This window comes from Leucopleurus acutus, assembly GCF_964270905.1.
Source record: "Leucopleurus acutus genome assembly, chromosome: 10".
NCBI lineage: Eukaryota > Metazoa > Chordata > Mammalia > Artiodactyla > Delphinidae > Leucopleurus > Leucopleurus acutus.
Window position 1 is genome coordinate 61,616,889 of NC_139153.1, and position 21,306 is coordinate 61,638,194.

A 21,306-nucleotide genomic window follows, 5' to 3' on the forward strand; every position below is an offset into this window, starting at 1 on the left:
ACTGTTATATAGATATATGTTATATAGATATGATAGATATTCTACTATATAAATATGATGGTATAAAATAGTCTGTGAGTCACCTCTAAACGTGACATTGGAGTATTAGGGGATTTGTCTGATTTTCAGAGATATCCATGAGATTTCTTTGAGAAATACTGGGCCATATGTTTTAGCGAGGATGCTCTAGCATCTTCTTAAAATATAACAGAAATAGCTTAAAATTTGGCCTATCCTTAAACTTTTAAAACTTGACAACACATATTCAACACAAAATCCAGTGTTCAAAAAGTTATCTTTATACTCAATTCCCTCACTCCCTGGAGTACTTTACATACTATTTGTCGTATTTTGAGGGTATGTAACGATTTTCCTGGCTCATGGGTTTTGGCTATCTGTGAAGAAGTCTGTATGCTGTAAACATCAATAGCATGGGGTTTGAAACTCTCTCTTGTGTCAGGAGACTAATCTCACCCGATTGCAGAGAGCATGGTTTGCCTTCTAGGTGTGTGTCCTGTTTCCTCACCCTCATCATTTCCTGTGTCCTCACTAACCTTCTTAATGTACACGATATGAAGTTTTCAGTTCACAGATGCATGTCGTTTTCAAAGCTTTATCACATCCTGTGCTCTCGAATAGATCACTGACATAGATCACTTGTGCATTTGAGCTGCTTAACACTCACAGCCTTGCCGCGTCTTGGTAAGTAGAGGATTTTTATGTCGAAGTGTCTTTTTTATAAGAAAATGCAAACTAAGTTTCATGACGCTCTGCCCACCCTCGTGTCACTGACTGAGACTTCATGCTTTCCTTTCAGCTGGATAAAGTCATCGCAGGCACCATTGATCAGGGCACGGGAGAAGTCCTTTCTGTCTTTCAGGCCGTGTTAAGAGGCCTCATTGATTATGACACGGGGATCCGATTGCTTGAGACCCAGCTCATGATTTCTGGGCTTGTTTCACCAGAATTAAGAACATGCTTTGACCTCAAAGATGCCCAAAATCATGGCCTTATTGATGAGCAAGTTCTTAGCCAACTCCGAGAACTCAGTGAAACGAAGGAGATTATTTCTGCTGTGTCGTCCACCACAGTTCCAGTGCTGGATGCTCTGGCTGAAGGTGTGATCTCAGAACCCATGGCCATCAGAGTTCTTGAGATCCTGCTTTCCACGGGCTCTCTCGTTATTCCGGCCACAGGAGAACAGCTGACGCTGCAGAAGGCTTTCCAGCAGCACCTGGTTTCCTCTGCCTTATTTTCTAAAATCCTGGAACGGCAGAATCTGTGTAAAGATCTTATCGACCCCTCCACCTCTGAGAAGGTGTCTTTAATAGATATCATGCAAAGAAGTATTTTACAGGAAAACACAGGGGTGCGGCTTCTGCCTGTGAGGCCACAAGAAGGAGGCAGGATAACGTTAAAATGTGGGAGAAACTTAAGCATTTTAAGGGCAGCTCATGAAGGCCTCATAGACCGTGAGACCATGTTCAGGTTACTGGGTGCGCAGCTGCTTTCAGGAGGTCTGATCCATTCCAAGTCTGGTCAGAGAATGACTGTAGAAGAAGCCGTGGCAGAGGGGGTGATGGACAGAGACACTGCCAACAGTATCCTCACCTACCAGGTGGAAACAGGCGGAATCATCCAGTGCAACCCCGCCAAGCGTTTAACTGTCGATGAGGCAGTCCAATGTGATCTGATAACGTCCAGCAGTGCCCTTCTGGTCCTCGAGGCTCAGCGAGGCTATGTGGGCCTCATCTGGCCTCACTCTGGGGAGATATTCCCTATATCTTCTTCCCTGCAGCAGGAGTTGATTACCAATGAATTGGCGTCTAAGATCCTGAACGGCAGGCAGAAAATCGCTGCTCTTTACATTCCAGAAACATCTCAAGTCATTGGTTTGGACGTTGCCACGCAACTCGGAATCATAGATAATCACACAGCATCAATTTTAAAAAGTATAACGCTGCCCGATAAAATGCCAGATTTGGGAGATTTCGAAGCTTGTGAAAATTCCAGAAGATGGCTCTCTTTTTGTAAATTCCAGCCATCCATGGTCCATGATTACAGGCAAGAAGAAGATGTTTTTGATGGAGAAGAGCCAGTGGCGACTCAGAGCTCAGAACAAACTAAAAAATTATTCCTGTCTTATTTGATGATAAATAGCTATATGGATGCAAACACAGGGCAGAGGCTTTTGCTGTACGATGGAGGCTTGAATGACGCTGTTCAGATGCTCCTGGAAGGCTGTGGTGCAGAAATTGATGAGAACACGCCTGTAAAAGAATGTCTTGATGTCATAAGACTCCCTGGCGTATTTCTGAATAATGCTGCAAGTAAAGAAACGAGTGAAAGTACAGCTACACCAGGTAGTTTTGATAAATGTCATTGCAGAGAACCTAAACGTAAAGGAACCTCTGAAAATGCCATAGATGAAGAGTTTCAGGAACTGGGAACTAACGTTACCAGGAGTGAATTTCGCCAGTCAGAAAACGTGGCAGATATACTGGCAACTGATTATAAAGTTAAGGATTCATCCAGCCTGTGTGTTCCTAGTTTGATATCACATTTAACAGAGCCTGGACTTGCTGAAGTTAGCCTGCTCAGACAAGACTCTGAAAACAGACTTGAAAACAGTGAAAATCAAAGCCAAATAGAAACAAAGGGACATGCAGATGAATGTAGTCATTCTAAAAACCTTCAAAACTTTGCAAGTGATTTGATAAGTCCTATAGTAAAATCAAAAACTAGTAGAATCTGTGATTTGAATGAAACGGTGAATGAAGATAATATTAGTAGGGATTCAAGTCTCTTGGACTATTCCCCCAGGCTGAGTGCCTTGTTAAGTCATGATAAACTGAGGACCAGTCAGGGAAGTTTTCATGATGTACACACTGCAGAGAACAATGGAAATAAATGTGAAGCCTTTACATTGCCATTCAGTGACCAAACCATGTTATCGGGTCAAAGAATAAGAGAAAAATTTCAAGACCAGTTTCTGGGAATTGCAGCTATCAACATCAGTTTACAGGGAGAAAACACTGTACAAAACTCTTTCGGTATTGGTTATAGTAATCCTCAGGTACAAGATCAGAATGATGAAAAAATGCTTGCTGCTTCTCATCAGAAACCCGAAGACGAGCAAAGTGAGTCCACGGTGGAAGGGTCCTCCTGTGCCCTGCCCCTGAGGGGTGGTAGTCATCACATCAACATGGCTCACATTCATACCCCATCATTTGAAGGGGCTGTCAGCGCCAGTGCTGGTGACTATGAAACATCACTGCTGGGTGATCAGCAGAGCGACACAGAAACAGATACAGACAGCGATGCTGACTTTTATGACACGCCCTTGTTTGAAGATGATGACCATGATTCCCTGCCTCTGGAAGGTGATGACCATGGTTGTCTGCAGCCCAAGGACTATGACACGCTGCCAGAGGAAGATGACTGGGCCGCTCCTCCTGGAGAGGCTTTTTATGATGTTTCTAAAGAGGATGAACATTCTTTGGGGACCCAAGGGGGACTGGTTGATAGCTTAGGTGTGAGGGGAGAAGCACAGTCTCAGCAGGATTTTCTCATAGTTGCTGAGAAAGCAGAATTCGATTCTGGTGAAAGAATCCATTTAAATTCACTTGCCTCCTATGAGGTGAATGGACGGTTGATGGAAATCATATCAGAACAGGACAGCACAGATGACCTTGAAGGTGATGAGTCTGACTCATTGACTGACCATGAAATTGTAGGAAGAAAAGAGAGCTTCAGGACTCCATTAAATTCTGAGGATGCTGGCTGTTGGAGAGGGAGAGAAGAGTACGTAACGGGGCAAGAATTTAAATCTGATCCCGATCGTTTAGATTCTGTGCAAAATGAAGAAAGTTATGGGGACTCTGAGTGTGACAGTAATGATCAGGACGACGATGTTGATGATGGTGGTGGTGATGCCAAAGAAGAAGGAGCAGGAGGTGAGGATGGAAAGCCCGTGTGCCAGGACGAGGCTGAGGGTGTGGATGTCCCCATGTGTGTCACCACTGCACCCAAACCGGGAAACAGCCATGCAAGTCAAAGTAGCAATAAAACGATTCTCCCGGATCAAAAGCACCATCATAGTTCTTTGGAAAAACAGCAAAGTGTAAATGTTTTGCAGCCAGAATCAAGTAGTAAAAGTAGCTTGGTTCCTGAAAGAAGTAACCTTCCAGAATATGCAACTGAGGTTGTTCGAAAAAGCAAAGATCTGTTGAATCATGAGATGGTCCTTAAGGATAAATTGCTGTCTGTCATGAAAGACACTGAATCGGAAAACGCTTTAAGCCCTGTTGGTGTTTTATATAATACTAGTGTCGGTTCAACTTCTGAACTAGCGGATGATCTAAAGAACACAGGGGTTAAGTTGATTCAAGGGCCAGAATCTATGGACTCTGTGAAAGGTGGAAATCCATATTATGAGAATGTGACACTTCAGGGTGACTCATCTTCTGATAAAGACATTTGTTCTGAGCCCAGTTTAATAGTAAAACCTGCGGAGGAAAGCCTTTTGTCATCCAGAGTCTCTGTAACTGACCAAGATCCTCAAGGCAATGGAAAAGATCTAATTAAAAGGAGAGCTGACAAAAACAATATACTAATAGAAGATGAAACATTGGTTCATAAAATGTGTGCAGGTAAAGGAGAAGTGCTTATAGAAGGTCCTGTAGAAGATAATAAATGTCTCAGACTTTTGCCCAGTAAAAGTACAAGGGAGAGTCTTGATTTAGTTAATAGTCCATTTCCGTTCCCACACATCACACACAGTGAAGGACATAATCAGGAAGGAAGCCTTAAAAAAGCAACAGTAGCCCTTAAAGATGAACCAAAGAATCTGCCAACAATAGTTAGCAAAAGTCCCGTTCAATTTGAGAATCATGAAGAAATTTTCAATTCCTCAGTTTCCCAAGTGATCACTGATGACATGACTTCAGACATGACCTTGTCTGAAAGGAATACAAAGATTGAGAAAGATTCAACCACCGATGGACCTGAAAAAGAGCTTGATCTGTTTACTTATTTAAAACACTGTGCTAAAAATGTGAAAGCAAAAGACATACTGAAACCAAATGAAGACACCCCAAGCTGTATTCTAGTAGCTTCCCCTCCCAGGAATGAGCACGTGCAATTAGGAGTTAATAATGTAAAAGAAAAGGCAGCTCTTGCCCATGAAGACTTACCTCCAAAGGAGATGGTCCAACAGAAGGATCTTCCTACTAAAGAAGGTGTCTCAGAAGGAGGATCAGAAATTCCTGAGTTCACACCAGAAAGAGATGAAAGCACACCTTCAGTCTTCCCTCTTATAGATGCAGAGGGCCTTGGGAAACATACAGATTTTGTGCAGTCAGAACCCTGTGCAGATGGAACAAGAAATAACTCCAGTAACACTTTAAACACTGACTGCTCATCCTTAGAAATTAACAGTGAGAAAGGAGTAATTGAGCAACAGGCACGAAAAGAACCAGCCTCATCTCCAGGAGTCCAGGAAAACGAGGTTCAGATTCCTGCGTTATCTCAGGTCTCCATTGAAGATGTCGAGGACATCTTAAAAGGTAGATTGAAAGAAGGTCATATGAATCCTCAAGAGCTTGGAGAACCTTCAGCCTGTGCAGATACTAACATTTCAATTCAAAACTTAATTAAAAGAGTTAGCTCATCATCATTGGTAGGTGAAGCATCTGGTGTGTCTGGCGACTCTAAAACCAGTGACTATGGTATTTCCCCCATGAATAACTCGCCAGAACTAAAAGCAGAGGGCAAAGAGGATCCGCTCTGTACTGCAAACCTCAAGTCTGAGCTGCTTCTCGATATACTTAAGCAAAATCAGTATAGCCAGAAAATTACGGGAGCATTTGAATTGATGAAAGAATTAACTCAGATGGAGTGTGATCTAGAGAAAAGAGGTAGGACATCTGAAGTTCTTCCTCTGCAACTTGAAAATGTTTTCTGCAAGCTGCTTGCTGATGGGTATTCAGAGAAAGGAGGACAGGGTGGAGAATTGAATCAAAAATCATCTACAGCTTCTGAGATGATGGATGAAAAGCCACACATTCTTGATGATCTTAACAGCAAGAGAGAAAAACCCCATTCCCTTAATTTACAAAATATGAAAGAAAATGGACCAGAAAACTCTCCTGTCTGTGCATCAGCATTGCCAAGAGGTGGGAGGCTGGAGGAGCTATGCGCTGAATCCCCAAACCGTTTGGAATGTATTTCAGGGTCAAAAGACATGGCTTCTGGAGACAGCTTGATGGAACAAGTAAGTATACTTTACATTTTATAAGGAAGTAGCTGCATTTGGGAATAATCCCATACATTTTATTTGCTTGAAAATCTGCATAAAGCCTATTGAATTAACATGTCCACATTTGTGTTTAGTTTTCCAATGAGCTACAGCAGTGTTTACAGCACAGATCAAAGATGTGCGAGTATTTGGCTTTGCTTCAAGATATGAGGCCTCCCTTAGGTAACCGGGAGTCTCTGGATAACAATCTAGAAGCTTTGAAGAACCAACTTAAACAGCTAGAGGTAAGAATTGTCTGCTGCTGGTTATGGAGGGTAGTCAGCTGATATTAATTTGGAAAATTAAAAAGAGCATTTTTATATTTTGAATATTAGTTATATTTGTGTTTCTCACTAGGTATATCTGGGATGTATATTTTTTGCAGACATTTGAATTGGGATTGGCTCCAATTGGTGTGATTTTAAGAAAAGACATGACGCTGGCAGAAGAGTTTTTAAAGTCTCTGCCAGGTGACTTCCCCAGGGGACAGCTCGAGGACCTGAGTGTAAGCCTCCAGAGTCTGCAGACGGCCTTCTCCTCCCTCCATGCCTTGTCTTCAGAAAGAATGAACCACATCGTGCTGGCTATCGACTCCGAGATGGTAGGTACCAGACCGTCTCACGTTGAGTCAGAACTAGTGTTTGGGAGAAAACTGAGGGTTTGAAAATTTAGTCATAAGATGATAAACTGTTAAGCTCTTAACACAGGATCATTATTTGTAGGAATTTGAAATTTGGGGACAGACAGAAATGAACATGCAATTTTATTTTCTAGTCTAAACTAACAGTTTCCCATGAAGAATTTCTGCACAAACTTCAGTTGTTCTCACGTTGGATATCAGAGATGAGCACATCTGTGAAGGATGTGGAGGTCATGATGGTTCAAAATACTGGACACGTAAAGCAAAGCTTGGAGTTTCTCAAGGCAAGTGTCAAAGTCAATAAGACCAAGTACATCAGAAAACCTGTGGATTGAATGTAACAAAGGTTTAGAAAAAATGTGACTTTGCTGAAGCTATAAAGGATTATTTCCTTTTTCTCTAAGAGGTGTTTGTTCACAGTTGACTCAGCTATAAAATAATCACAACCTTACAGATGTCATTCTGATGAGGTCCCTGCAGACTTTATAAAACTCTTACTACCACTGCATGTTGAGGTTGGTATTTATGTATTTATGTATGTATCAGTCACATAAAGACAATCATTTAAATCAGTCCTGTAGCTGCTTCATGGTATTAATCATTTCTGTCATGCCTTTCTTCCCCAAGTTCTTAATGTGAACAGCATCCCTCATGAATGGCGGGCAGTGACACTCCTGGCCTGCGAGTCAGAAAACTGAAATTCTGGCCTACTGGATTTATGTTTTAAATTCTCATGGTCTCGTGTATGTGCTGCCACAATTACATGGATATTATAAATATTAGCAAGGAATATATTTTTAACATCTTTATTGGAGTATAATTGCTTTACATTGTTGTGTTAGTTTCTGCTATATAACAAAGTGAATCAGCTATATGTATACATATATCCCCATATCTCCTCCCTCTTGTGTCTCCCTCCCACCCTCCCCATCCCACCCCACTAGGTGGTCACAAAGCACCGAGCTGATCTCCCTGTGCTATGTGGCTGCTTCCCGCTAGCTATCTATTTTACATTTGGTAGTGTATATATGTCCATGCCACTCTCTCACTTCATCCCAGCTTACCCTTCCCCCTCCCTGTGTCCTCAAGTCCATTCTCTACGTCTGCATCTTTATTTCTGTCCTGCCCTTAGGTTCTTCAGAACCATTTTTTTTTTAGATTCCATATATATGTGTTAGCATAAGGTATTTGTTTTTCTCGTTCTGACTTACTTCACTCTGTATGATAGACTCTAGGTCCATCCACCTCATTAGAAATAACTCAATTTCATTTCTTTTTATGGCTGAGTAATATTCCATTGTATATATGTGCCACATTTTCTTTATCCATTCAGTATTTTAATGTTGTTTCCCTTCAATGTGCTAAATGTACACAAGTTAGATCTTTACCTTTTGGCAGAGTTACATTTCAAGTAACTCTGCCAGACAAGGTTAATATATTCTGAGAGGGATTATTTTTTAATGTATTAATGACCATAGTATTGAAATAATTTCATCACTACCATTCAGTACGAATGAATGGCTTGACTCAGTGAATTGTGAAAAAATGTCAATAAAAGCTTGAATCCCTGATAGAAGAAGCATATTTATAATAAATGTTATTGTTAATAGAAACTTTCTATTGTGGCTTAACTCGCTGTTGGTAACTCATACTACTTTTTTCACAGAATGTGTTAAAAGACCTCGGACACACCAAAACGCAGCTGGAGACCACTGCCTTTGACGTGCAGTTCTTCATCTCTGAACATGCACAAGATCTGTCTCCCACCCAAAGCAGACAACTGCTGAGGCTCTTAAATACAACTCAGAAGGGTTTCCTTGATGTGCAGGAATCAGTAACTACCCAGGTGGAACATTTAGAGGCTCAGTTACAGCTAGAACAAGATCTCGATCGTCAGAAGGTCCGCCTCTCTTTGCGGAGTGGGAATTCTTGGTATTTAGGTCTTCAGTGTGAAACCTGTAATGTAAACCCCAGGGGTTGTGGATAAGAGAAGACAGTAGAGATTTTCTGGACTGGCAATGAGTGAACAGGGTATAATATAGCAATCCTACAATATATAAAAGTACTGTGTGCCATGAGAAGGCTATAATTAGTTGCTTTTAATTTTCATGACCTCCCTCAAACTACTGTTTTCAGAGGAGAGTTTTGATTTTTTTTCTAGGAGGAGGAAATGTAGATGCATTGAGAAATTTCTGGGGATAAATTGATGAACATGTGGTTAGAGAAGGTTAAGGGTATCTTTTCCCTTTGGGAGGTGGGTGGGCATGGCAGGGTAGGGCCAGGCTCTGGAGCCAGGCTGCCTGAGTTTACACCCCATTTATACCACTCACTTGCTGTGGGACCCAGGGCAAGTCACTGAACCAGTTTTCTCATTGGGAAATTGGAAATCGTAGCAGTGCTTGCCCGGTAGTATTGTGGGCACCGATGAAAGAAAGAATTTAAAACCCTCAGGACCTTGCCTGGCATGTGTCAGGCTCCTAGTCAACATGATCTATGGCTATAGAATAAATAACTAGTATGTATATAAAAGGAAAACAAAAGATGCAAGTAATGGCTGAATTAATCTCTTAGGGTGATTTAACAAATTATGTTGAGGTGGTCCATCCAATAGCAATAATGAGCAGAGGAGGGGATGGAATTAGCCACAGTGATTAAGGAGAGATATTGCGTGCAAGGCTCCTTTGATCACTTCTGGAAGCACAAGCATGGTCTCCAGCACGGTAACCTGTTTACATGTATCGAATATTTTAACAGACAAATCACGACTAACTTCTGTTTTGATATCATTTTGCAGAATTAATTGTGTGTGTCGCAGGTTTCAAGAGCTTCAGAAAGTGGGATGTTTCTTCCTGTCAGTCAGAAGCTCCATCTCTTACACATATGCGTGACCAGTGTTCTGTTGAGCTGTCATCCAAAGGGGATCTCCTTCCTTGTACATGAGACATGCTCTCACTTTCTGTGTACCTTGCTCAGTGTGTACCCCACTGCTATCATGTTTACAGCATACTTAGGAGAGCGTACATAGAGGAAACTTGCAAAATGTGTTCTCGTAAAGAGCTATGACAGTAGTGAGTTGGTGGCCACATTCACGAGGCTTTGCTTTTGCTCCCTTCAGATTGTGGAGGAGCGTCAGCAGGAGTACAGAGAGAAACTCCAGGGCATCTGTGACCTCCTCACCCAAACCGAGAACCGCCTTATTGGTCATCAGGAAGCCTTCATGATTGGAGATGGCACGGCTGAGTTAAAGAAGTACCAGTCCAAGCAGGAGGTAGAATCTAGCTTTGCATTAGTGGGTTGAGTTGATGTTAAGACTGATTACAAGTATTTAGAAAGCAGTTCAGGTTATTGGAAAGTAGTCATCATTTTAGCTTTTCGGAGGCAAGGTGCACCCAAGACGCCCCCAGACCTGAGCTTGAAACTTTATACTAAGAATCATACGTCCAGCTCCAACAAGCCACGTAATTTTCCTGGCTTTTTTTTTTTTCGTGAGACATCGAGTGGAGGCGATATAAAGGAGATTTGATAGTGGAAATACCTTGTGTGATGAGTTAGAATTTGGATCTGTTGAAGCCCAACTCACTTGCAAATCAGGAGACATAGCCATGAGTTTGGGTTCTTTTTCTCTCTTAGCCCCATCCTATTCCTTTCATTGTTCTCTGGAATTTGTTTTTTTTCACTGGAGGAACAAACAATAATGACAGATAAAGTTTTATTTTGGTGTCAGGAGAAAGAACATTCTCATTGTAACGAGATCATCCAGTCCCAGACTCTACACATTGTCAGCTTTGTACCTTAATCTCTCTGGGCCTCACTGCCTTTGCTCAAACTTCCACTGCCATGTTATTGTCAGACTCAAATAGATATTTTATGTAAAGTGACCAGCACAGTTAATGTCATATAGTAGTGGCTCAGTAAAGAGTGTCTCTTTCTTTATTAAAAAATATTTATTTATTTTAAAGTATAGTTGATTTACAATATTATATTAGTTTCAGATATACAACACAGTGATTCAACATTTAATATTGGGTTGGCCGAAAAGTTCGTTCGGGTTTTCCTGTAACATCGTATGGAAAGACCAGAACGAACTTTTTGGCCAACGCAATAGATGATACACCATTTAAAATTATTCTAACATATTGGCTTCATTCTCTGTGCTGTACAATATATCCTTGTATTTTTTGTATTCGATACATAGCATTCATGGATTAGAAGAATTGATATTGTTAAAATGTGCATACCACTCAAAGAAATCTACAGATTCATTGTGATCCCTATCAAAATACCCATGACATGTTTCACAGAACTAGAACAAATAATCCTAAAATTTATATGGAACCACAAAAGACCCCAAATAGCCAAAGCAACTTTGAGAAAGAACAAAGCTAGAGTTATCATACTCCTGGATTTCAAACCATCCTACAATGCTATAGTAATAAAACAGTATGGTACTGGCACAAAAACAGACACAGAGATCAATGGAACAGGATAAATAGCCCAGAGATAAACTCATGGTCACTTAATCTACAGCACAGGAGGCAAAAATATGCAATGGGGAAAAGACAGTCTCTTCACTAAGTGGTGCTTGGAAAACTGGACAGTATCTCTTTCAATTCAAATACTTCCTAGAAAAATTTGGGGAGGCTTAAAATAAAACTATGGAGAAAAACAATATGAAGAGTTAAACATAGTACTCTATAGAGAATGAAAGTGTAAAGGAGGAAAAATTACATAAAGAACTCTAGACGAAGGAAAGCTGTAACTGTTGAGGAGAGATCTTACTCTGAGCTTCCTAGCAGCTAGGGCAAAGAAGCAAACATTTTATTTTATAGAGCTCTGGTATTTAGAAGAAGTCATCATCTTAGTATAGAAATTACATTAGGAATAATTTAGCTCATAATTTTGAGAACTATTTGTTTTTATCCTGAGCAGCAGATATATGTTAAAATTAAATGTTTAAAAACAGAACATATAATATTACCATGTATTTTAAAGCTTTTATAAATGTACTCACATAATGTAAAAAAATCTGATATGTGCAAATATGTATAGATTACATTTGTAAATACTTAATTGTTTTCAGTGTTTTACAAACCACATCCATTTGTTAAACTTGCAAATCTCATACCTTTCTTTAGTGTTCTCTGAGGTTTCAAATTATATTAAATATTGTGATTTAAATAAACCAACTCAAATTAACAGAGTATTGAATATGCTTTAACAACCTGTATGTGCTAGATTCTTCTCTGCCCCCCCACCCTGTTTTAGAATTACAATTGTGGAAGAATTAAATAGGTAGTAATTTACTAAGATTTTATTTTTCTTTTGTGTTATAAGGAATTACAGAAAGATATGCAAGGAAGTGCACAGGCATTGGCAGAAATAGTGAAAAACACAGAGAACTTCTTAAAAGAGAGTGGTGAAAAACTGTCGCGAGAGGATAAGGCTCTGATTGAACAGAAACTTAATGAAGCTAAGATAAAGTGTGAACAGCTTAATTTAAAGGCAGAACAGTCGAAAAAAGAGCTGGATAAAGTTGTGACGACAGCAATCAAGGAAGAAACGGAAAAGGTCCTTATTCAAATATGTGGTACCCTGTTCTTACGGCTTTGTTGAAAATGATGAGTGTAACAGCGCCTTGATTTATTATGTGGTATCAGGTGGTCATAAGTGATGATTAGCACCAGAGACTAGAATTCTGGGTTTTCATGTAGGCAATTGACCAAATACTACAAAGTTTGAAGAATTGACTTTGTTGAACTTTAAAAAAAAAAATTTTTATTGAGGTATAGTTGATGTGCAATATTATATGTGTCAGGTGCACAACATAGTGATTCATAATTCTTAAAGGTTTACTCCATTTAGAGTTATTATAAAATATTGGCTATCTTCCCTGGGTTGTACAGTATATCTTAGTAGCTTATTTATTTTATACATAATAGTTTGTAGGCTTTGTTAAACTTTTAAAAACAATTTAAGTGGAATTGTCAGGCTTTCTACTTGTGAAATGTGTGAGGTCCATTAAGTACAGTTAAAACTTTGGAATGTGTTTTTAAGAACAGTGGAAACTTCAGGGTAACTGCCTGTTGCTGTAAGGCTTAATTTCAGTGTGTTCAGTTTTCATTGTGGGTCTGGTTTAATTTCCCTGCTCTGATTTTCAGTGATCTAAGTATTTGCTTTTGGAAAGTCTTAACACTCTTGCCTCGGCCCACATTCAAGGTTATCTATTGTGACCTTTCCTGCCCAGGTTGCAGCTGTAAAGCAGCTGGAAGAGAGCAAAACCAAAATCGAAAACCTTTTGGACTGGTTGGCAAATGTTGACAGAGACTCAGGAAGGGCAGGTATGGAACAGAAACAGGTCATTGAACAGAACGGGACTCATATTCAAGAGGGTGACGGCAAGTCGGTGATGGGAGAAGAGGATGAAGTTAATGGTAACCTGTTGGATATGGATGTTGATGGGCACATAGCGACCACCCAGGAGAACCTGAACCAGCAGTACCAGAAGATGAAGGTGAGTGGTTTTAAACAGATGATCTTGTTAAAGTCTATTTTCAGGTCTGTAAAGACAGGAAGCACTTAGCACGTGAGTTATCTTTTCAAACCTCAGGGACCCTTGAGAGTAAAGTCCTTGTTTTAGGGTCATCAGTATGTCCATGTAAGTTATCGTGAGAATTCTAAGCAAGTGAAAAACAGTGGGAAATACATCATTGGATGTGGTGTTCTTCTCCGTGAAGCAGCGTTGTAAGGAATTAATAGAAATAACAATAATAGCTAATGTTCGTAAAGCAGTGACAGTGGACCAGGCACTCTTCAGAGCTCTTCCCATCCTGACTCATTACTGTGTTCATTTAGTTCTCCCCACCACTCTGTCAAATGAGAATATCATTACTATGGTGATGAAATTATTATTATTAATGTTATTCTCATTCTCATTTTACAGATAGGGAAGCTGTAACTTACAGAATGAGGTGTCTTGCCTGAGGTTACACTTCTAGTAAGGGGTGGAGTTGGGATTTTAAACTAGGCTGTGAGCTCAGTCCCTCTGCTAAATTCCAGCCCGGGCTTGCTGTGCCCTCCTGAGTTTACTCAATGTCTCTCCAGACTTCAGGTCATCTTTTTGGTGAAGGCTGTGGCTGAGAGGAGGAGTGAAAATTCACTGCATGAAAAATCTAAGGCTAACATTAATGCTGCTACAGGAGCCAAGGGAACATTTGAAAGCCATTTTTAAAGAGTCACATAGTTGATCATTTTATTTCAGTGTGTGGCTTTTGATGGGCAGATGCCTGGGCCTCGGGAACATTTGCAATTCTGTTGTTTGCCTCCGAGTCTTTGTCTTTGGAGTCTTGGGAATAGAATGCCCTCTGTGAAGCTCTTCTAGTACAGGAAGTAGAAAGGAAACCAGAAGAGCTGGGATATTCATTACATCACAATTTCAAGGGGCTATTCCAGAACCTGACTGTAATTGGGTCTTAAAATGAAAAGTCTAATGAATTCCTAAAGGAACCTGTGAGTCAGGTACAAAGGAGTCAGGAAAGGTTAGTAACTTGACCAAAGGAGTAAAAAATACCAGGGTGGACCCAGACATACAGGTGCCTTACCGGAAACACTTGTTTTTAGCCACAGCATGAAGTTTGCCTTCTGAACTTTTCACTGCTAAGAGTATGAGAATCTGAAAGTGCTTCACAAATTCCTGCTCTCCTGGCAAAGTGGAGAGATGGCCCAGAGGCTCGGGAGACACGAGGGCTCTCGTACTAACTCTCTGCGCTACGTGTTCTGGGCCCAGCCTGTCTCCCCTCATCTGTAAAAGGAAGGGATGGGTCAGGTGACTTTATAGGTATTATATACATCTGTCTGACCACGGAGATGGTGTATAAATATAATTCAGATACCGAAGAGAGAGAAAAGCCTGCGGGAGAAAAGTTATTTAGACAAAAGTATTTGTCCTGTGCCCACTGTGTGTCAGGTGCTGTCACAGACAAGGGGACAAGGATTGATGAGTCTGTTCTCGGCTGGCGGCTGGGATCAGACTTCGCGGGAACAGCTGTCCCACAGCAGTGCTTCTTGGCCCTTTTCACTTGATGGCATAGAATGATATTTTCTCAACCCCTGAGTGCTCTGTTCTAGGTAGTGAGCAAAGTAAATTCCCTGTCTTGGTGCTTGCCTGCTGGGGGGTGACGATAATAGGGCAGGCAGTAAACATCCAAATTCTGTGGGATGCTGGAAGGTGGTAACTTTTTGCCAAGTTAGGTACGGATGGGCAGATGGGGTGGGACCACCTTTCAGGGTTAATAGCCTCGTCCAAGTAGGTCCACATGGGGGGATGAGATTCCTGCAAAGACTCAGAGGAGGTAGGGGTTGCAGGCAGGTGTCTGAGGGGAGAGCTGGAACCAGACAAGAGAGCAGCTAGAGAAAGAGGTCCAGATGTGCCCGCGGGTGGGGGTGGGGTAGAGGTGGGAGGCCGAGTGTGTGGTGTAGGGAAGGGGGAGGGCCAGGTCAGAGAGGGAGCTCGGAGGTGATGGGATCAGGCTGTATGGCTCCACGTCAGACATTACAAGAAATGTGGAAAATGGCCCAAAAGGATTACTATGCTTTTTTTTTTAATTGAAGTATAGTTGATTTACAATGTTGTATTAGCTTCTGCTGTACAGCAAAGTAATTCAGTTATACATATGTATGCATTCTTTTCTATATTCTTTTCCATTATGCTGTTTACCACATTTTAATGGCATATTGGGGTAGATGGAAGAAGCTGGTTATGGCTGGAGAGGAAGGGACTCTAGCCACTGAGGCCCACACAGCTGAGGGCTGAGGGCGGGTAGCTGTGTACACCTGTGACCTTTCTGCCCCACACCTGTGACCTGCCAGATGCTCTGCTCTTGCCTCCAGGGTGGACTTTGATCCCTGACATGTACCAGGCTCAACAGGCAGCATTCTCTGTGTGCGGTTTCCTGTGCTCCTTTCAGCAAACCTGTGATGTGTAGGGTTATTGTCCCTTTTTCCACATGCAGGAAACTGCGACCCAGTCAGCTGAGTAGCTCCAAGATGCTCCTTTATTATATGTGTTCCTTTAACTTCCTTTGGGCTTCTCCGAATGTATGTTGTTCTTGCTTACTGATGATCGTAGTGTTTTTATAGGTTTCAAATTATAGATTCTTTTTTTCCTATTAAATATCTTTTCAGGATCATTTCCTAAGAAAAAATACTGTGCTTCCGTGATCAATAATTAGGTAAAGACATTGACAATCCCTTCAGGGGGCTCGTAGGGAAGGGATGAGTAAAATGAGAGCAGATTGTAGATGCTTGTTTTAAGGCTGGAACAGAAATTCGTTCCATTTTTTCCAACCTTCTCAAAAACAGTACTTTCCAGAGAAGATTGGAAATTTTAAAATTAGATTTTAAAATTAGCTGCTCACAAAGCAGCTTTTGCTTTTAGGAAGTTCACCATTAAGAGGGAAACAGCGGGCACCCTAGACAGGTTGATGGGAAGCAGGCCTGCGGGTCCTGGGTCTGTGGGTCCTGCATCCACATGATGCCTGATCTGCTCTCCCGCAGGCCCAGCATGCGGAGCTCGCGGCCCAGCACCAGGCTGTCCTTGTGGCCACCCAGGCGGCCCAGGCCTTGCTGGAGAAGCAGGGCCACCACCTCTGCCCAGAAGAAAAGGAGAAGCTGCAGAGGAACGTCAAGGAGCTGAAGGCGCATTATGAAAGCGCGCTGGCTGAATCGGAGAAGAGGATGCGGCTGACCCACTCCCTGCAGGAGGAGCTGGAGAAGTTCGACGCCGACTATGGCGAGTTTGAGCAGTGGCTGCAGCAGTCAGAACAAGAGCTGGAGAACCTGGAAGCAGGTGCCGACGACCTCGGTGGTCTGACGGCCAAACTGAAGAGGCAGAAGAGCTTCTCGGAAGATGTCATTTTGCACAAAGGTGACTTGAGGTACATCACGATCTCTGGGAACAGAGTGTTGGAAGCAGCCAAGTCTTGCAGCAGGAGAGAGGGAGGCGGCCGGGCTGAGCAGGGCCACCTGGATACCTCTGCCACCCACAGGGAGGTCCAGGGCAGGCTAGACCGTGCCACTGACCGCTTCAGGTCCCTCTACACGAAGGTAATTTCATTTTTTTTAAATTGAAGTACAGTCCATTTACAATGTTGTGTTAGTTTCTGCTGTACAGCAGAGTGTTTCAGTTATACATATATATTCTTTTTCATATTCTTTTCATTAAGGTTTATCTCAGGATATTGACTATAGTTCCCTGTGCTATACAGTAGGACCTTGTTGTTTATCCATCCTTATATAATAGTTTGCATCTGCTCATCCCAGACTCTGAATCCTTCTCTCCCCACCCCACTCCACCTTGGCAACCAGGTCTGTTCTCTATGTCTGTGAGTCTGTTTCTATTTCCTAGATAACTTCATTCGTGTCATATTTTAGATTCCATATATAAGTGATATCATATGGTATTTGTCTTTCTCTTTCTGACTTACTTTACTTACTGTGATAATCTCTAGGTCCACCCATGTTGCTGCAAATGATATTACTTTGTTCATTATTATGCCTAAGCAATATTCCATTGTATATATGTACCACACCTTCTTTATCCATTCATCTGTCGGTGGACATTTAGTTTGCTTCCAAGTCTTGGCTATTGTAAATAGTTCTGCTATGAACACAGGGGTGCACGTATCTTTTTGAATTATAGTTTTCTCAGGGTATATGCCCAGTAGTGGGATTGCTGGGTCATATGGTAGCTCTATTTTTAGGTTTTTAAGGACCCTCCATAGCGGCTGTATCAATTTGCATTCCCACCAACAGTGCAGGAGGGTTCCCTTTTCTCCACACCCTCTCCAGCATTTATTGTTTGTGGACTTTTTGATGATGGCCATTCTGACCGGTGTGAGGTGATACTGCATTGTAGCTTTGATTTGCATTTCTCTGATAATTAGCGATGTTGAGCATCTTTTCATGTGCCTCTTGGCCATCTGTGTGTCTTTGGAGAAATGTCTATATTTTTCCTTCCCATTTTTTGATTGGGTTGTTTGGTTTTTTGTTGTTGAGTTGTATGAGCTGTTTGTATATTTTGGAAATTAAGCTCTTGCCAGTTGCATCGTTTGCAAATTCCGTAGGTTGTCTTTTCATTTTATTTATAGTTTCCTTTTCTGTGCAATAAGGTAGTTTCATTTTAAGGCATGAGGAATCTGTGCGTGTAGTTTTCGTTCTGTCCTCTTTAGTTTTGGAATTAGAAGCAAGAAATCTGAAAACTGAAGCAGGGAAAATAAAGTATTTTCATCCTACTTCCCTCAGTCTTATTCATCTGCTTTACTTCTGAAAAATATGTTTAAAGATTAGGAACGTAAAGTTATTTATTAAGTTCATTTGGAGTGATTTCCAGGCAGCCCTAGCTGTAAAACTCTGTAATACCTGTTTTGCCCAGCAGGTGGCGAGTATATTTTGAGTCTAAACAGAGTGGTTTGCTTTTTGCAGCCTCTGAAGCTTGAGAACTGAAGCCTCCTCTCAGATAATTCCCTTCACAAGGAATTCGTTTTACACATATATTTGGTCTGTGTATTATTTTAATACTTAATAGCTAACAGACTGTTTCAATTTTATTATTCTCGTGGACCAGTAAGAGAGTTTTGTTTTAAAAAAAGCAAAACTGAGAAAACATGTCCCTGTTTAGAATATAAGCTGACCAGGCTGCACAAATATCTTGAAAAGCATCGTTGGCTGTTGGCCTTGGCTTCCTTCTGGTCTAGATTATTTGCCCTCCTTGTGTCTTGTGCAGCATATAGAAGTGATTTATGAAGCACCTTGAAAACCTTTCCATCTGATGCATACTATACACGTGGTGTGTAAACTCCGTGGAGACGAGCCCCCTCTGATGATTGACACCTAAACCCTTCATTCTGGATTAAGATCCAGCCCTCATGCAGATGTTTTTGAATTGGTTAGTTTTTGACTTGTTAGAGGAAGCATCTTCCTATAAAGGGGAAAATCTTCACCCTACAGTTTTTGCTCACTTTGGTTGAAATCTGATGTTTTACAGGTGGCGTAACCCATAGGTCCTGAAGATTATATATAAAAGTAGTGGATTTTAATCCCCACCCTTCTCTCTTTCGATTTTCAGTGCAATGTCCTTGGGAATAACCTCAAAGATCTGGTGGATAAATACCAACACTATGAAGATGCTTCATGTGGGCTTCTCTCTGGGCTCCAGGCTTGCGAGGCCACGGCGAGCAGACACTTATCTGAACCTGTTGCCGTGGACCCTAAAAATCTTCAGAGGCAGCTAGAAGAGATGAAGGTAAAGAAAAGAGGGAAAAGAGAGATCCAGCCCCAAGGTAGTCCCGTGGAATGCCCTCCGCTCTCCCCCATTTTTGTGATCATTCCCCCAAGGGCAGGGGAGGAAGGGATGGGAAGATGTGTGTCTCCCTCTGGGGGGAGTTACAACTTGACGTCTGTTCGTTTCTCTTTCTTCTACTGTGGTTTAGCTTCTACTGTGGTTTAGCTTCTACTGTGGTTTAGAGGATACTGTGATCTGACATTGCTGTCATGGTTCGTATTCCCAACCTCCTCATCCCCAGACAAAGACCAGTCCTGCCTGGGCCACTTGTGATCTTTACAAATACGAAATTATTTTTCGTATTTTATATTGGAGTGTAGCCGATTAACAATGTTGTGATAGTTTCAGGTGCACAGCAAAGCAACTCAGCCATACATATACATATACACGTACCCATTCTCCCCCAGATTCCCCTCCCATCCTTGTTCATTGTCTTCTCCTGCATTACCACCAAGCTCCACAGGGCAGATGCTTGGTCTGTTTTGTTCACCTCTGTATCCCTGGGCCCTCGTAGGTCCTTGATGAACATTTGTTCATGAATGGACCGGGGGACGGAGAGGGTGTCACTGTCACACTCCGTGTGGGTTCCTGTTGGGTTACCCCCAATTCACAGAAGTACACACTTCAGTTATCACCTTGCCCACTTCTCAGAGAGGCCACCTGCCCTTTTGAACATTCAAACTTGATGGGGGAATTGTGTAAATATCTCAGCCCCACCCACAGTGGCAGAGAGAGTCTAGCCATTTCTTACATTCCAAGCATATTTTAAAATCCTCATGTGAGGGGAGAGAAGTTTTGAAAAATTTTATTCTTCTTCCATGTGACCAATAATTTTGAGTTTGAAAGTTTCATGTTTTAAATCTTTTCTGTACTTCCTTTTAGCAGGTGGGTAGCAATAGCTCATTTCCGCCTAGATAGAAAGCAAACACTGTAATGCCAGTGAAACTACTGCCTTTCAGAATTTGGTTGCATCTGTTAGTTACAGAGTCAGAAATCATTATTGTGCGTTAACAAGGGAAGCAGATACCCTACTGACTTAGCTTAATGTTAGGTATTGCCTGAGACCCTGGGGTGAACTGTGGCAGGTTAAGGCCAAGCAGAGAGAAGTGGGAGGAAGTGTGGGGTGAAAGGAGGAAAGAGGGGCTGGGGCCGAAAGGATGGAGAACTCTGTGTTTTCCTGGGCTGGAGTTTACCCAGCGCTACACAGGCACCAGGGCCATGTCCTGGGCCAGGTCAGCCCTGACGTTGATGCAGCTTCTGCACTTCAGGGGTGCATTTTCAGTCTGGAGGCTTTTTTTTTTTTTTTTGGTTTGGTTTTTTCTCTCTCTTTCCGACAAGCCCAAGAACAGATCTGTCTTAATGAAGCTTTTGGTCCCCACGGGATGACGGGTCCAAGGGCAGTATATGTTGGCAGAGGAGATGTTGTGACATAAAGGCCATTATTTTAATAGGAAATGACAGGAGCGGCATAATTATTAAGATTGCTTGTATTACATTTAATTAGGAAGTTAGGTATTTTTAGCATCGGAAACTGTGAAATAGACATAGCACATTTTAAGTTAGGTCTGTATTAACAAACTGATTTACATCCTGTGTAAAAGTAGTTTTAATGTAACTAAAACAAAAAAAACAAACAAAAATTAAATGAATGCTATGGCTTTTTAATGAAATGGAAACATGGATTAATTCTAGAACTGGAATACTACCTTGGTATGTGCTGAGGAAAGACTCCTCTAGTCCTCAGGCAGCCAAAGAAATAGAAAAAGAGTGCAACGTCTCAAAGGAGAATTAATTCCAATTAAGCCGCAGCATAATTTTAGAATTAAATGCGTGATTAAAGTTGTTCCTGGCATATGGATGTGTTTTCCGCAAAGATGATCTCAGCAGGTAGAGAGGATACATTTTTATGAGGATTAAGGAGTCTCCATTTCTTTCATTTTATTACCCACATCTTACAATCATTTTTCTTTTAACAGTAATACAAACACATAAGACTACTACCAAACAATCAGTCTTTTCTACATTTACAAT

At 41.5% G+C, this 21,306-nt stretch overlaps 1 protein-coding gene across 15 annotated transcripts in view; it reads left to right on the top strand.

Moving 5' to 3' along the window:
* The window catches only part of DST (dystonin), a 558,750-nt gene that overhangs the window by 410,301 nt on the left and 127,143 nt on the right, over window positions 1-21,306 (top strand). For 13 of the 15 annotated variants that reach the window (XR_014326489.1, XM_082847286.1, XM_082847281.1 and 10 more), the window contains 10 exons: window positions 818-6,274; window positions 6,394-6,543; window positions 6,684-6,899; window positions 7,073-7,222; window positions 8,605-8,838; window positions 10,054-10,206; window positions 12,273-12,506; window positions 13,183-13,449; window positions 16,491-17,039; window positions 19,060-19,236. Coding sequence is in view for 14 of the 15 variants with exons in the window: in XM_082847286.1 (XP_082703412.1) it covers window positions 818-6,274; window positions 6,394-6,543; window positions 6,684-6,899; window positions 7,073-7,222; window positions 8,605-8,838; window positions 10,054-10,206; window positions 12,273-12,506; window positions 13,183-13,449; window positions 16,491-17,039; window positions 19,060-19,236 (7,587 nt within the window). In the remaining variant the exon portion in view is untranslated. The remainder of the gene's footprint in view (window positions 1-817; window positions 6,275-6,393; window positions 6,544-6,683; window positions 6,900-7,072; window positions 7,223-8,604; window positions 8,839-10,053; window positions 10,207-12,272; window positions 12,507-13,182; window positions 13,450-16,490; window positions 17,040-19,059; window positions 19,237-21,306) is intronic. The other 2 variants (XM_082847285.1, XM_082847287.1) reach the window with 1 other exon arrangement.